The 14260-nt window shown below is 33.3% G+C and overlaps 1 protein-coding gene across 5 annotated transcripts in view; it reads right to left on the bottom strand.

The window, feature by feature from the left end:
* Window positions 1-951: 951 nt before the first annotated feature.
* Window positions 952-14260, bottom strand: part of CALCRL (calcitonin receptor like receptor) — a 104854-nt gene continuing 91545 nt past the window's right edge. For all 5 annotated transcript variants that reach the window (XM_060016460.1, XM_060016458.1, XM_060016459.1 and 2 more), the window contains 3 exons: window positions 9600-9818; window positions 9403-9444; window positions 952-4078 (listed from right to left, as the gene is read on the bottom strand). In XM_060016460.1, the coding sequence (XP_059872443.1) occupies window positions 3863-4078; window positions 9403-9444; window positions 9600-9818 (477 nt within the window). In that variant the 3' untranslated portion in view covers window positions 952-3862. The remainder of the gene's footprint in view (window positions 4079-9402; window positions 9445-9599; window positions 9819-14260) is intronic.

Raw genomic sequence — 14260 nt, 5'->3', positions numbered from 1 at the left:
GGAATGTGAAATGGTCCAGCTGTTTTGCAAAACAGTCTAGCAGTCCTCAGATGTATTTAACATATGATCCAACATTTCCACTTCTAGGTATATAACCAAGTGAAATTAAAATATATGTTAAAAAAATTACCTTGTACACAAATGTTCATAGCAGCATTATTCATAATAGCCAAAAGATGGAAACAACACAGATGTCCATCAACAGACAGATGGATAAACAAAATGTGGTAAATCCATACAGTGGAATAATTTAGTCATAAAAAGGAATGAAACTGGAGCAAGTTATGGACTTGTGAAAACATTATAGGTAAAAGAAGTCAGTCAGAAAAGATCATATTCCATATGATTCCATTCATATGAAAGTCCAGAATAGGGAAGTCTATTGAGACAGAAAGTAAGTTAGTGCTGCTTAGGGCTTGGGTGGGAGCAGGGATGGGAGGATAGAAGAGTGATAGCTAAGGATACATGGTTTCCTCCTGAGGTCATAAAAATGTAATAAAATTGACTGTGGAGATGGTTACACATCTTTGAATATATGTAAATATACTATACCAATATAATACACTAAAAACAACTTTAAATGAGAAAATTATATTTTTAAGTAGTTCTTTTCCTTCTGTTTCTTTCTGCTATTCAACACAAAACTATACAGTAGAATATAATGGAGAAAGGAGACAAATCTTTGTGCATTTTCCTATTTCTGGGAATCTTTTCCTTTCATTTAGCCTAGGAAGGAATTTGCGTACACTGTACTTTATTTGGAATTTTTTAGCTTACAAGATGAATTCATAATTTTAACGAACAGGTTTATGGAATGATTTACAGGTTTATGGAAGACTTCAAAGAGGGTAATGGTGATATAGTCATCGATTTTAAGTATTACACTGATTGCTGTAAAGAATTATATTTGTAATTTAGATTATTCAGTACTCCAGTAAACATGAGTGAAAATCAACTTTAGCTCATAACTTTAATATTTTCGTACAATCAAAATATAGAGATATACACTAAGTAAGCATAACATGAGTTATTTTAATTGATCAGAATATTTTGGGTATGTTTTAGAAATAAAAGAAATGGTTTTTATTAGCATATTAAAACCCAGAGAAAATTAGATAAGTTCACATTTAAAAAACATTATCAAGCAATAAATACAGCACTATAGCTACCACTACTTCTATGTACATTGGATTACATTTGAACAAACACTAAATTCCAGAATGAATATTTTATGAATAAATGCACTAAATAACTTTAGAAATTAAAAAAAAATGACAGACTAGAATTGTTTAGAAATTAAAATGACTTTCACAAATACTTTCAGAAAAGCAGCAGATTTGCATTTTAAAAGTTAGAAATTCCCCAAATAAGTTTTTAGATACCAAGGAAGTTTGCTTTTAAACAGTATTGATTTTACTTTTTTATATGAGTAAGATACAAAGGAGATCTTAATTATTAGTACTTCAGTTTCAGAGAAGTCTAATATTTAAAAATATTACTTCTAAAAAAAAATGGGTTCAAAATTAACACTGATTAATCATGGACTGTCTTCACCTAAAGATGGTACAATAGATAAATCCTGGCCACAAAGGAAATCTGATCTAAACTTAATATGATAAAAGCACAATAAAAAGACTTGAAAGTTACAATGTATTTTTAATATAATGCTCGTTGATAATTTGACATTTTCTACTGTCATTTATGGTTGAGACTTGATAGCTTGTCTGGAAGAATGCTGAAATATATGAACAGTGCCAGTGAAGGATTTGAATCTGTGTCTTTGAATAATAAATAGCTAAAATATGAGATTATTTAAAGGAATTATTGTATAATTTAGGCATTAGAAAGTTCAGAACAGCCTGAGTTCCTTTTTATAAAAGCTTGTTTTGAAATCCGTAAATCTGAAACTAACAATACAGCTTTTACATGTGTATAGATAAATCATAAATCTACTGACCAGGCCTTTTAATAAGTGAATTCTTACTAATTTAGATAATTTACCTGGACAATTTCAAATGACTTCTGAACTTACCATCTATTGACAGCTTAAGAAACAACCTATGATGACTAAGTCATTAGTTTAATCCATTTTAAGCAGATTGACACACCACAGCAACAACAACAAAAACATATAGATGTAATGAATTCTCCTGCCAAAACTGACTTACTAATTGAAGGCATTTTGGTTTTCAGAAATCAGTGGAAAATGACATTAGGAAAAATGAATCCCATTTAAATGTCACTTTAATTCATTAGCGAGGATTTCTTCCATCTTAATTTAATTATTCCATAAATGTTCTGACAACAATTCTTCCTTACTGATACATTCAGGTCTTTTACTATATTGCATCATCATATATAGTATCTCTATTAAAATATAAAAACATTGTATATGATATATATTGTGTTCCTCTAATTTTAAAAAATAGCCTTGCAGCATTTCCAAAGCTTCATATAGTAAGTCAGAAAAGTAATCTTTTTAACGGGGTAAAAACCATAAGAATAGCAGATTGGCATTTATTATAGGAGTCATTTAAATTTTCTGGATTAGAATGAAAGTTCATCATCAAAATAAAAAAGGAAATATGTCAAACATATCTATTATTAAGGTATGAATCACCAAAGCTAATATATCCAATAAAACAATGGCCTTGAGGATTTTTTAAATAAATATTTTATATCTTATCATAGATATTTCTCAAACTTAGTTCTCAAACTTCTGATGCTGGCATCTGGTTGTCTTTAAAATAGTTAACAAATAAGAATTCCAGATTCTATTTTATTATAAAATCAGCCCAGACACAGTATCAGATATTAACATGCACACATTGTTACATTAAGTATTTGTTTTTAAAAAAATTACCTAGATTGTATATATTTGAGACTATAAAATAGAATAACAGAGTATTTACAAGCTTACTTTTCACAATTTTTTTACAAACTTTTAAGAAAATAAGAAATCCTTCATTGATTTCCTTCATGTAAAATAATTGCTTATTTGTCCACAAAGTAGAAATGGAAGGGGCAAAGTTTCTATTTACAGGTATATGGACACGAATTCCTTCCCACTTGTGTAGTAAGATGGGAAAGTAGTCAACTACATGTTTTGTAGTATCAACCAAGATTTCTCCCTAATGTTACCAAAGTAGGATTGCGTATCATACATACTATTCATCAAGCCTCAAAAATGGATATGACAAGGGGTATAACTGTGATGAATCAGCAAATGAGTAGCCAACAGCAATTCTGCTCATTTATTTTTTGGGAGGAGAAGAGGGTAAGCAAACAGGAATAATTAATTTTTTATCTGGTCCATTTGAAAAAATAAAAACAAAAAGGGCTAGAATACTTTCTGGGCAAAAAATCAACTTCACCAGGGAATATGGGATAAAGATTTTAAAAATAAATGAAAAGCTCATTTTCTTTCCAAGTCTATAGGCCTTAGCTAGGTCTCTTTAGGCAACAGGAGTGGAATTGTGCCCATTGTGTCTATGAACTTTCATGGTCTATTTATTTGTGGATTCATGCAGTGGTGTGCTAGAGCTGGCTCACACCAACCTACAACTGACTGTGCTCATTTTTACCCAAGTCCACATTCACTGATGTCAAGTTGGTAACTTGAAATCAGCCATGGTGGGAGTACTTACACCATAAAAACTGGCAAAACTTACAAATCAGGACTGTTTTCCCCCATGGAGCTAGTGTGAAACATTTATCAACACACTACTGAATTCATGTGAGGGTTTTCTTTGTCACCTTCAAATAATTCATTTAATATTGAAGTCTTCTGGTTGTAAAGTCATGGATCCAAGTCCTTGAGTTAGGAGTGGAACAAAATAGTTCAGCAATACACGCTCTATTATCAGTCATATAACTTTTCCGGTTTTATGACAACGTTTTCAATATCGTGGATGCTTTTTCCATTTAAGTGTTCAGTTGGACAGTCATGACTGTAACCTGCACCATCACTGATTGTTGACACTGTGTAAGATGCACTACGGAGAGCATCTGAGTGGGAAAAGCTGTTTCCAAATTGGATTTTATATTGATTCCAGTTTCTTCTCAGAATTGCTTGAACCTATAAAACAAAAAGAAACAGAAAGGGTAAGAGCAATTCATAAATGAAATGAAGATAATGTATTTAATAATACAATAAAATAAGTTATGTACAAAAGCTTTTTTTAAAAAAAGCATTGATATTGAGTGAATAATATTACTTTATTTTCTTAATTAAAAAATGAAATTGAGTAAACTATCTTTATATTAGGAAATCTTTGCAATTACTCTATACTTTAGTACAGACTACAGAAAACTTCATATTTCTCTTTCTATGCCTTCTCTTTGAAGCTCTAAAAATGCACATGAATGTCTTGCTGTCAGATAGTTAATCTATACCCTCACTTACAAGTTGGCATGTGCAACATTTAGTTTTGTATCAATATTTTTATTAAAAGAATGAGATAATTAGTGAAATATAAAAGAAGAGAGAAAAAAGATTTAAAAACAGGGATACAGGGAATATAAATAATTATCACCATCATCATCAACAGCAGCAGCAACAACATTTTACTGTGATTAGCATGTGCCAGGTATTGAGCTACATTCTGGAAAAAAAAGATCAGGGTTTTTGCCCTCATGGAGCTTACCCCCAGAGGGAAGAAAGTGTTGAACAGATAATTACAGCACTGAACATATAATGGGATGAGTATTGTGGGAAAAAAAAGTTTAGGAATGTCACCACTCCACTTTTGTGTATTTAGATACCCCCCTGTCTGGATAAATTTGAAGTTTAATGACTCTTCTATCTTTTCTGCTTGGGGATAGAGATGAGAACTAGGTAGGTCATATACAAAGATTTTGGTCTTAACTGAACATAAGACACAGATGATTTTCTTCATATTGAGTCAGTGAGCATAAATGAGAATATCAAATGCATCTCCAACTCGATCACCTGTACATTTCCTGTCTGCTTCTAGGTTAAGAATGTATTAGCCACATGCTGTGACCTGATCTGTGTCTTTGCAGAGCATGTATAACTTTGAATTGTCTTCCCCAAATCTCTACTGCTCTTTGACCCTTTGATTGTTTCCCCAAAGGGAATCTGAGCATCCAAAAACAACTTTCTAGTAGTTCATGTCCTACAAACATACTCATACAATATTGTTTAACTTTCTACGAATTACATAAATTCCTCAACTTTTTATTCATTACATTCATGTGTACATAGCAATATTAAACTTTAAAATAGGGCTGCTTATTTAAGTCTTTTCATTTTCTTATCTCTTCTCCAAATTACAAACAATCTATAGCGAATAGGTATTCCCAGGATGTCTGCAGCTCTGTGGGATACTTTAAGGTCCTGTTAGTCTCCTCTAATCTGTCGCTTAAAATGAACACAAAGTTTTACTGTCTCATTTCATATTTTAACATGTAGAAAAACAAAACAAACAAATATAAGGTCAATCAGTTTCTTTAGTAAGAATTCAGAATGAGTTATTAGAAATTCCAGGAGGGGCTTCCCTGGTGGCGCAGTGGTTGAGAGTCCGCCTGCCGATGCAGGGGACACGGATTCGTGCCCCATTCCGGGAAGATCCCACATGCCACGGAGCGGCTAGGCCCGTGAGCCATGGCCGCTGAGCCTGCGCGTCCAGAGCCTGTGCTCCGCAGCGGGAGAGGCCACAGCAGGGAGAGGCGTCTCCCTACTCTATAATTCAAAAATTATGTAGTTAGGAATGCCATACATTGTTTTATTAATATGAAATTCAGAACTTCAGGAATTTCAAGCTTACTTCTTTACATATGGCAACTATATCTGAAGGAAATAATTTTTATTCATATAAATTTTCTTTGAAATAACAGCATTTATAGGAAAATGAATACATTTATCTTATAAAAATTATACTTTATTCCTCTCATGGTTTAGTGATGTATTTCTAAGTTCTCCAAATAACATATTTAAATTAAGGTAATTAAAAAATACCATCTGCATATGTAATATCTTCAAGAATATAAGCAAATGACAAATGGAATGGCTTTAGAGTATGACTTTTAAATAAATATTCAGAGATTTAAAACAAAAATGACATTTGGCCAATTATCTAGGTATTTCTAATGGGAGTTGTTTTTGATCCTGATTTTTATGCTTAATTAACTTCTCACTTTGTTACTAAAAGCTGGACTGATTGAATCCATGTGCTATATAGTTTCTGTTTGAAAGGAGGTGGAATGTAGCTTTGTACAAAAGATTCTACATAAATGTTGGGAAGAAGCTGACATGAAGAAATATTTTAGCTATGAGAGTAGTACTTATAGTCTTAACAAGGAAAGCTTAAATTCAATTCTAAAAGCGAAAATGGCTTTGAAATGTATGACTGTTTGCTCTTGAAATATCTACTTTGATTAAGATCATCACCCTATTTCTTCCTTGCAACTAAATCGTCAGAAAAACCATGGAAAGCCAATTTCCTGACTTATTTACTGAAGCTAAATATAAAGGTAATTAAAGACCCATAGGCCTTGTAGACATCTGTTTGTTTATGGGACTCTCTATAAGGATGTTATGTTTTTTCATCTGCTTTCTCTAACACAACATCACACCTGATTAACAGAACATTAAAGTGGCCACTCTCAGTAAACTTACAATGAGAAGAATGTAATGGGGAAAGATAAAAAGGGAAATTGCCATTGGATGGCAAGAGAGCCTGCCTGATGTTATTAAAGATATGAAAGTGTTTTCATTAATTTACGCATAAGTGTTATATAAATAGTAAGGCCAACTTTTTAGAATATAACATTGCAATATATAATTTTGTATAATATAAAGAATATGGGTTTATATGACCATTAGTACCTGATAAGAAACCAACTCTACACTGCTTAACCTAAATCAATTAAAAGGTGTTTAATAGAGCTGTATATAAAAATTCTACCTACTTCTCATTACAGGATGTGAGTTTGGTTATTCTCAACAAATCTTTTTGTTCACGTTGTAAAAATATCTACTCTCAGGTGTTGTTAAAGATACCCGTGAAACTAGGGAGGGCCCTTCTGATGTCTAGAGTCCCTGGTTTATGCTAACAGTGCACATTGTTTTGACTAAGAGGACTAGAGATGAGATGAAAGTGACCTGAGTACTTGTCAAGCCACAGTTATTTAACTAGTGAGAAATGCAACTAGGAATATTTTGGCTAATAAATAAAAATAAAATGTGAGAATAAAAAATAAATGGAGATATTAAGATAAAGGCAAGCTCTTTGACCTGACGTGGAAAGCAAGAAGGAAACTAAGCCTGAGCAAATGATTTCAAGAAGTACATGACATAGTTGGAACCACACAAAATGGGTTTGGCAGCTGTGTCTTCATGTTATGAGAGTGGGAAAAACTAGAGGCAAAGAGACAAAAAAAGGAAGCATTATAGTATTTCTTAAGATGAGAAATGAATCATACACAAACAGGGATTGTATCTAGAGATGAAGACAAGGGGACAAATATTGGAGATGTTGTGAGATGCTGAAGGATTTGGTAACAAGTTGGCTCAAAGATTTTTTATTGTAATTTTCCAGTGCCAAAGTTTTCTCAATTTTAGAACATGGCAAAAGATCAAGGCCTGTGTCTCTTTTCCTTACACAGGTAGAGTGCAATAAGAGTGTTAGGCATTAATTTAGATATTCCCTGGGCACTTTTTCTAAATATAAGGGCCAATTTGAGATTTGATTCCGATATGATTAATGTTACCATTTGTACATATATTTTTGTAAATGAGCGATTTGACAAATCTAAAAAGGAATCTATAATGTACTGAGTATCTACTGTGGGTGGGGCATGGTGCTAAAAACTTTATATTCCTAGTTTACATTAATCTCTGTGAGATTTGTGTAAAGAACTTGCTTTTATTTCCCTTTAATAAAAGTACACACTGAGACCTCTGGAAGTTCAGAATATTTCCCAAGATGTTACAGCCAGGAACAAAAAGGCATCTTTGGGTTTAAATGCATTACTGTGTCAGCGCCTTTATTCTACACTGCCTTCCATCACAAAATATTTTACTAGTGGTTATAATTTGTACATTTAAAAAATACCCTTTATAAAAATCAAATCTGTTTCTGCAGATGCAAACGTGTATCTTATTTCATACATGCTTTATGGCATATTGTCTGTAGCTTTCTCATCTATATTTAACTGTAAAGTCCTATGTAGGCAGAAATTGGATTGTCTAATTCAGTTTATACAATAATTAATTTATAGAGTTATATAATAAATGCTAATTGAATTTTATTATCAAAACAGATGATGTATCTATTCTTCCTAATTGCATTCTCTGTCCCTACTTCTCACTGACTTCAGAAAAAGTCACTCTTGTCCTCGATACAGCAGAAGAATCATGGAGACACCACTCAAAGATATGAAATATAGTCTACCATGTTTGATAGTTCTATATGCCATTATAAATAAATATATAAAATAAATATCTATATTTTAAAATTGATTAAGAAATCAAATATGAAATTTTATTGTATGCTAAGAGAAAGAATTAAAATATTACATAAACAAGGGAAAACAATATTTTATAGTTTTTCATGACATGTACATGATTTCCAACATTGATTAGTTGTATAGAAATGGTTCTTATAAAGTTATGACGACTGGTTCCATGTGTTGCCCATCTGAAGCTTTGTGATAAGCTTCACCATTACCAAATATATGTTTCATTAGTTGCTGTCTGAATTTCTAAACTTTATTGAATTTTGCCAAAATCCTCCAACAGGTTAAATTTTGTCAAGTAGATTAAAATCTTATAAAGAACTAAATCAATATAGCTCAAACCACTGAGTTATAGCCCAATTGATATGCATAAGAAATATGGTACCAGTTTCTAAGATGCCTGAAACTTCCCAATTAGAAAAAAAAATATTGGATAAAAATCTTGAAATATCCAAAAGCACATTTCCATGTTACAAATCAGAGGGCTCTTCTGTTTCCTAACCCACTGCAGCTCTTCCCAGGAGAAAAAAAAACCCAGAGAAAGGGGGAAAATAAAAATGACCCAATTTTATTTGAGTGTATGTTCTATGAGGATAAGGATTGCCTAACATTGTACCTAGGACAAAGTCCAGAATTAGTAGGATTAGTTCAAGAGGTAGGTCGAAAGACGAGATGAATAAAAGTCATTGATGGAATATTTTAAAGTGAGGCTGAATTTGCCCCAGCCTTGAACTCCAGTATGACCTGAGCTTTTGGGAAGGAGAGTTACATCTAGTAAAAGAGATTCCATGGTTCTTTTTCCTGACAGAAATGGAATTTGAAATACTTGTTCTTAGGGAATTTATAATTCTGTCTAATTTCTTAAAGTAAAAAAGTATTGCAAATACAAAATGATAAGAGGAATAAAATCAATCACCATACCTCTCCATTAAAGAAGCAGAAAATTGTAGATACCAAAAGACCCTGTAAAAGAAAAATAGAATTATCTGATTCCAAATGGAAAAGATACATTATTTGTAACCAACTTGATGCACATATAGTTAAAAATAAAACCAAAGCTATATGTAAATTTAAAACCAAATTTCACAAGCTGCCTTCCTGATGCAAGAACACCATACCTGATAGTGCATGAGGATGTGCATGATGTAATCATATACCTCCTCTGCAATCCTTCCTTCAGGTCGCCATGGAAACAGTACAAATTCAATGCCAAGTAATGGCACCAGGATAAGCGTAGCTCTCACAGCTTTCATGTAGAGATTGGATTCTGCTTGGTGAGTAACTTTTAACTTGGTGATAAGAACACGTACAATATTTAATAGGAAAAAAAGATTCACCTAAAAGAAAATAAAATGGCATATGGAAATTATTTCATATTTAATATTAAGAATCATTATTGAAGGATCTTTTATGAATCTTAGAATATTTTCAGTACACAAGAATATGTTCTATTGATGAGAATATTTGCCTAAATATTAATTTGTATTTCTGCTACTGAATTTTTTCATGTTTCCCAGTTTTACTGAGACATAAGTGACACTATATAAGTTTAGGTTGCATAGCATGATTTAACTTACATATATTGTGAAATGATCATCACAATAAATTTAGCTAACATCGATCATCTCATAGAAATACCAAAGATTGTATATATTTTACCTTATGATGAGAACTCTTAGAATTTACTCTCAGCAACTTTCATGTATATCATAGAGCAGTGTTAACTATAATCATCATGTTGTACATCACATCCCTCATACTCATTTATCTTAAACGTGGAAGTTTCTGTCTTTTAACCACCTTCCTACAATTCCTCCTCCTCCATGCCCTGCCTCTGGTAACCGCAAATATGTTCTCTTCTTTCTATGAGTTTGTTTGTTTATTTGTTTAGATTCCACATATAAGTGAGATCATACAATATTTGTCTTTCCCTGTCTGACTTATTTCACTTAGCATAATGCCCATCCAAGTTGTCTCAAGTGGCAGGATTTCCTTATTTTTTATGGCTAAATAGTATTCCATTGTGGTGTGTGTGTGTGTGTGTGTGTGTGTGTATAAATACCATAACTTCTTAAGTTGTTTCCATGTCTTAGCTATTGTGGATAATGCTGCTATGAACATGGGGTGCAGATATCTCTTTAACATAGTGTTCTTGTTTCCTTTGGATATGGAATTGTGATTTATTAATTTAAAAAGTACATCAATCTTAATAGGCTTAGATTTTAAAAAATAAATTTATGGTGGAATTATTGTGGACCACCTTCAGCTAAGTAATATCTGATTGTTTTGCTTAGTTCATTTTCTTATGCAAAATTTTAAAATTTTGCTATGATTAAAAAAACCAAAGCTTCTGAACATTTTCAGCCCAAAGAAAGGAAATAATTGTTTGTAGCAAAGGCTAATTATTTTAAGTGTCTACTCTGTATTAGTGTTCATACTAGGTACCTACCAAATATGTATTATACCATAATAACCATTTTCATCTTTTTGGTTTATCCTTCCTGCATTATTTGTATGTGTATGTGTGTAACAACAATCCTCACAGCTCCCCATGATAGTAATATAATCCTCTTTATCCTTATGAGGAGGCTGAATCACATATTGGAACCAGTTGATATTCAACCTAGATCATCCTAGATATAAAAAAATTTGGCACCCAACAAGGCCTTCTGTCAATTACTTTCTGTAATTATAAACTTACTATGAGTTTACAACTTTCCCCAAAACAAATCATTCTCTTTGAAAGGGAGACATGAAACTTTAAAAATATAGTGTTCAGGGATAGAAAGTCCAGAGATGAACCAATGCACATATGGTCACCTTATCTTTGACAAAGAAGGCAAGAATATACGGTGGAGTAAAGATAGCCTCTTCAATAAATGGTGCTGGGAAAACTGGACAGCTACATGTAAAAGAATGAAATTAGAACACTTCCTAACACCATACACAAAAATAAAATAGATTAAAGACCTAAATGTGGGCTTCCCTGGTGGCGCAGTGGTTGAGAGTCCGCCTGCCGATGCAGCAGACACGGGTTTGTGCCCCGGTCTGGGAAGATCCCACATGCCGCGGAGCGGCTGGGCCCGTGAGCCATGGCCGCTGAGCCTGCACGTCCGGAGCCTGTGCTCCGCAACGGGAGAGGCCACAACAGTGAGAGGCATGCGTACCGCAAAAAACCAAACAAACAAACAAACAAATAAAAGACCTAAATGTAAGGCCAGACACTATCAAACTCTTAGAGGAAAACATAGGCAGAACACTCTATGACATAAATCACAGCACGATCCCTTTTGACCCACCTCCTAGAGAAATGGAAATAGAAACAAAAATAAACAAATGGGACCAAATGAAACTTAAAATCTCTTGCACAGCAGAGGAAACCATAAACAAGACTAAAAGACAACCCTCAGAATGGGAGAAAATATTTGCAAATGAAGCAACTGACAAAGCATTAATCTCCAAAATATACAAGCAGCTCATACAGCTCAATATCAAAAAAACAAACAACCCAATCCAAAAATGGGTGGAAGACCTAAATAAAGCTTTCTCCAAAGAAGACATACAGATTGCCAACAAACACATGAAAAGATGCTCCACATCACTAATAATTAGAGAAATGCAAATCAAAACCACAATGAGGTATCACCTCACACCGGTCAGAACGGCCATCATCAAAAAATCTAGAAACAATAAATGCTGGAGAGGGTGTGGAGAAAAAGGAACACTCCTGCACTGTTTGCAGGAACGTAGATTGATACAGCCACTATGGAGAACAGTATGGAGCTTCCTTAATAAACTAAAAATAGAATTACCATATGACCCAACAATCCCACTACTGGGCATATACCCTGAGAAAACCATAATTCAAAAAGACACATGTACCACAATGTTTGTTGCAGCACTATTTAACAGTAGCAGGACATGGAAGCAACCTAAATGTCTATGGACAGATGAATGGATAAAGAAGATGTGACACACATATACAATGAAATATTACTCAGCCATAAAAAGAAATGCAATTGAGTTATTTGTAGTGAGGTAGATGGACCTAGAGTCTGTCATACAGAGTCAAGTAAGTCAGGAAGAGAAAAACAAATACCTTATGCTAATGCATATATATGGAATCTAAAAAAACAGCACTGGTGAACTTAGTGGCAGGGAGGGAATAAAGACGCAGACGTAGAGAATGGACTTGAGGACACAGGGGCAAGGGGAAACAGGGACGAAGTGAGAAAGTAGCATTGACATATATGCACTACCAAATGTAAAATGGATGGCTAGTGAGAAGCTACTGCGTAGCACAGGGAGATCAACTCGATGCTTTGTGACAACCTAGAGGGGTAGGATAGGGAGGGTGGGGGGGAGGCTCAAGAGGGAGGGGATGTGGGGATATATGTATATATATAGAGCTGATTCACTTTGTTGTACAGCAGAAACTAATACAGCATTGTAAAGCAATTATACTCCAATAAAGATGTGAAAAATATATATATAGTGTTCAAGAAATGAACAGAGTTCTATTGAAATACATTTCTCTCTCTCTTCCTGAATACTACGTTCTCTCTTTCTTATCTTTATCCATGTCAATATCTGTTACTTTTGTCTATATCCTCTATGCCTATTCCTTACGCCTTCTACAGAATTATGGACAATAGCCCCAGAAAAGTCCCTTCGGGCTCTTATTCTCCTATGCTGTTCTCTTTCCTTTTTTCTCACCCTGACTTCTAGCATCTGTGTTTTGTTTAATAATGTAAAAATTTCAAACTGTGTACTATTATGCAATTTATATCCACATACTTTAATCAGAAAAATAATGGTAGCATCTCATTTAATGTAGAAAGCAATGAAAAAATAACATACATTTGCTGATTTAAGGCATGTGTTATGAAAATAACTGGGCATAAAAATATTCTACTATTCTTTTAGAGAATTCAATGGAACATATGCTTCAAAAATAAACAGCTAACTATAATCCTGATGGAAACACATCTATGAAAAGTAACATGGTTACAGACACAGGACTGTCTGCTAAAGACAAAAGCAGAATAAGCTATTGCAACAGGTGTAAGAATGAAACATGATGAATCAACACATCAGCTGTTATTCCACCCATCCTACTGTTTTCCCTTCCCAAGCATTCATTACTGTTTTAAAAGTTTTGACTAAGTGGAAATTACTACCAGCCCATTGAATAAAAAGTAATAATGCCATTTTATCTGCTTATAAATTTAGAATTTAGAATATTTTATAATCCTAATATGCAAAAATCATAAATTATAAAAATCACTATAAATGTTGCAATTTAAATGCCCATTATATAAAAATTTCTAAATGCAAAGTGCTTCTCCAAATGGCAAGTCTGATTTAAAATGTGAACCTAGAAACTAGAAAGTCATCCTACTTTATTTTCTGCAAATACTTCCATTTATTTTAAATACAAATAGAACAAGAATAGTGAATTTCAGATGAATTACATCTGAATCTCATCTATCTTAGAGAAAAACTAGGTAAGGAAAAGAGAAGAAACTTGTTTTTACTCCAATACCCATAAAGTTCACATAGATGGTCGTAGGTACAACAGGACATTTTCACATCATGATACCACCTAGGGTCATGGCAGGAAGCCCTGTGAATCAACCCAGTGGCAGCAGGATTCCTGGAAGCCATTCCTCTACTAGATTAGCCAGCAATCACTTAACTGCTCACTGAAGTGACCTAAACATCTCTCACTAAACACAAATTAACCGTATCCCCTCTCAACTTCCCCTTAGCAAGATCT

This window comes from Delphinus delphis, chromosome 7 (genome assembly GCF_949987515.2).
Source record: "Delphinus delphis chromosome 7, mDelDel1.2, whole genome shotgun sequence".
In the NCBI taxonomy this organism is placed as follows: domain Eukaryota; kingdom Metazoa; phylum Chordata; class Mammalia; order Artiodactyla; family Delphinidae; genus Delphinus; species Delphinus delphis.
Note: the sequence above shows the minus strand (reverse complement) of the source record. Positions and strands in the feature narration are given on the sequence as shown.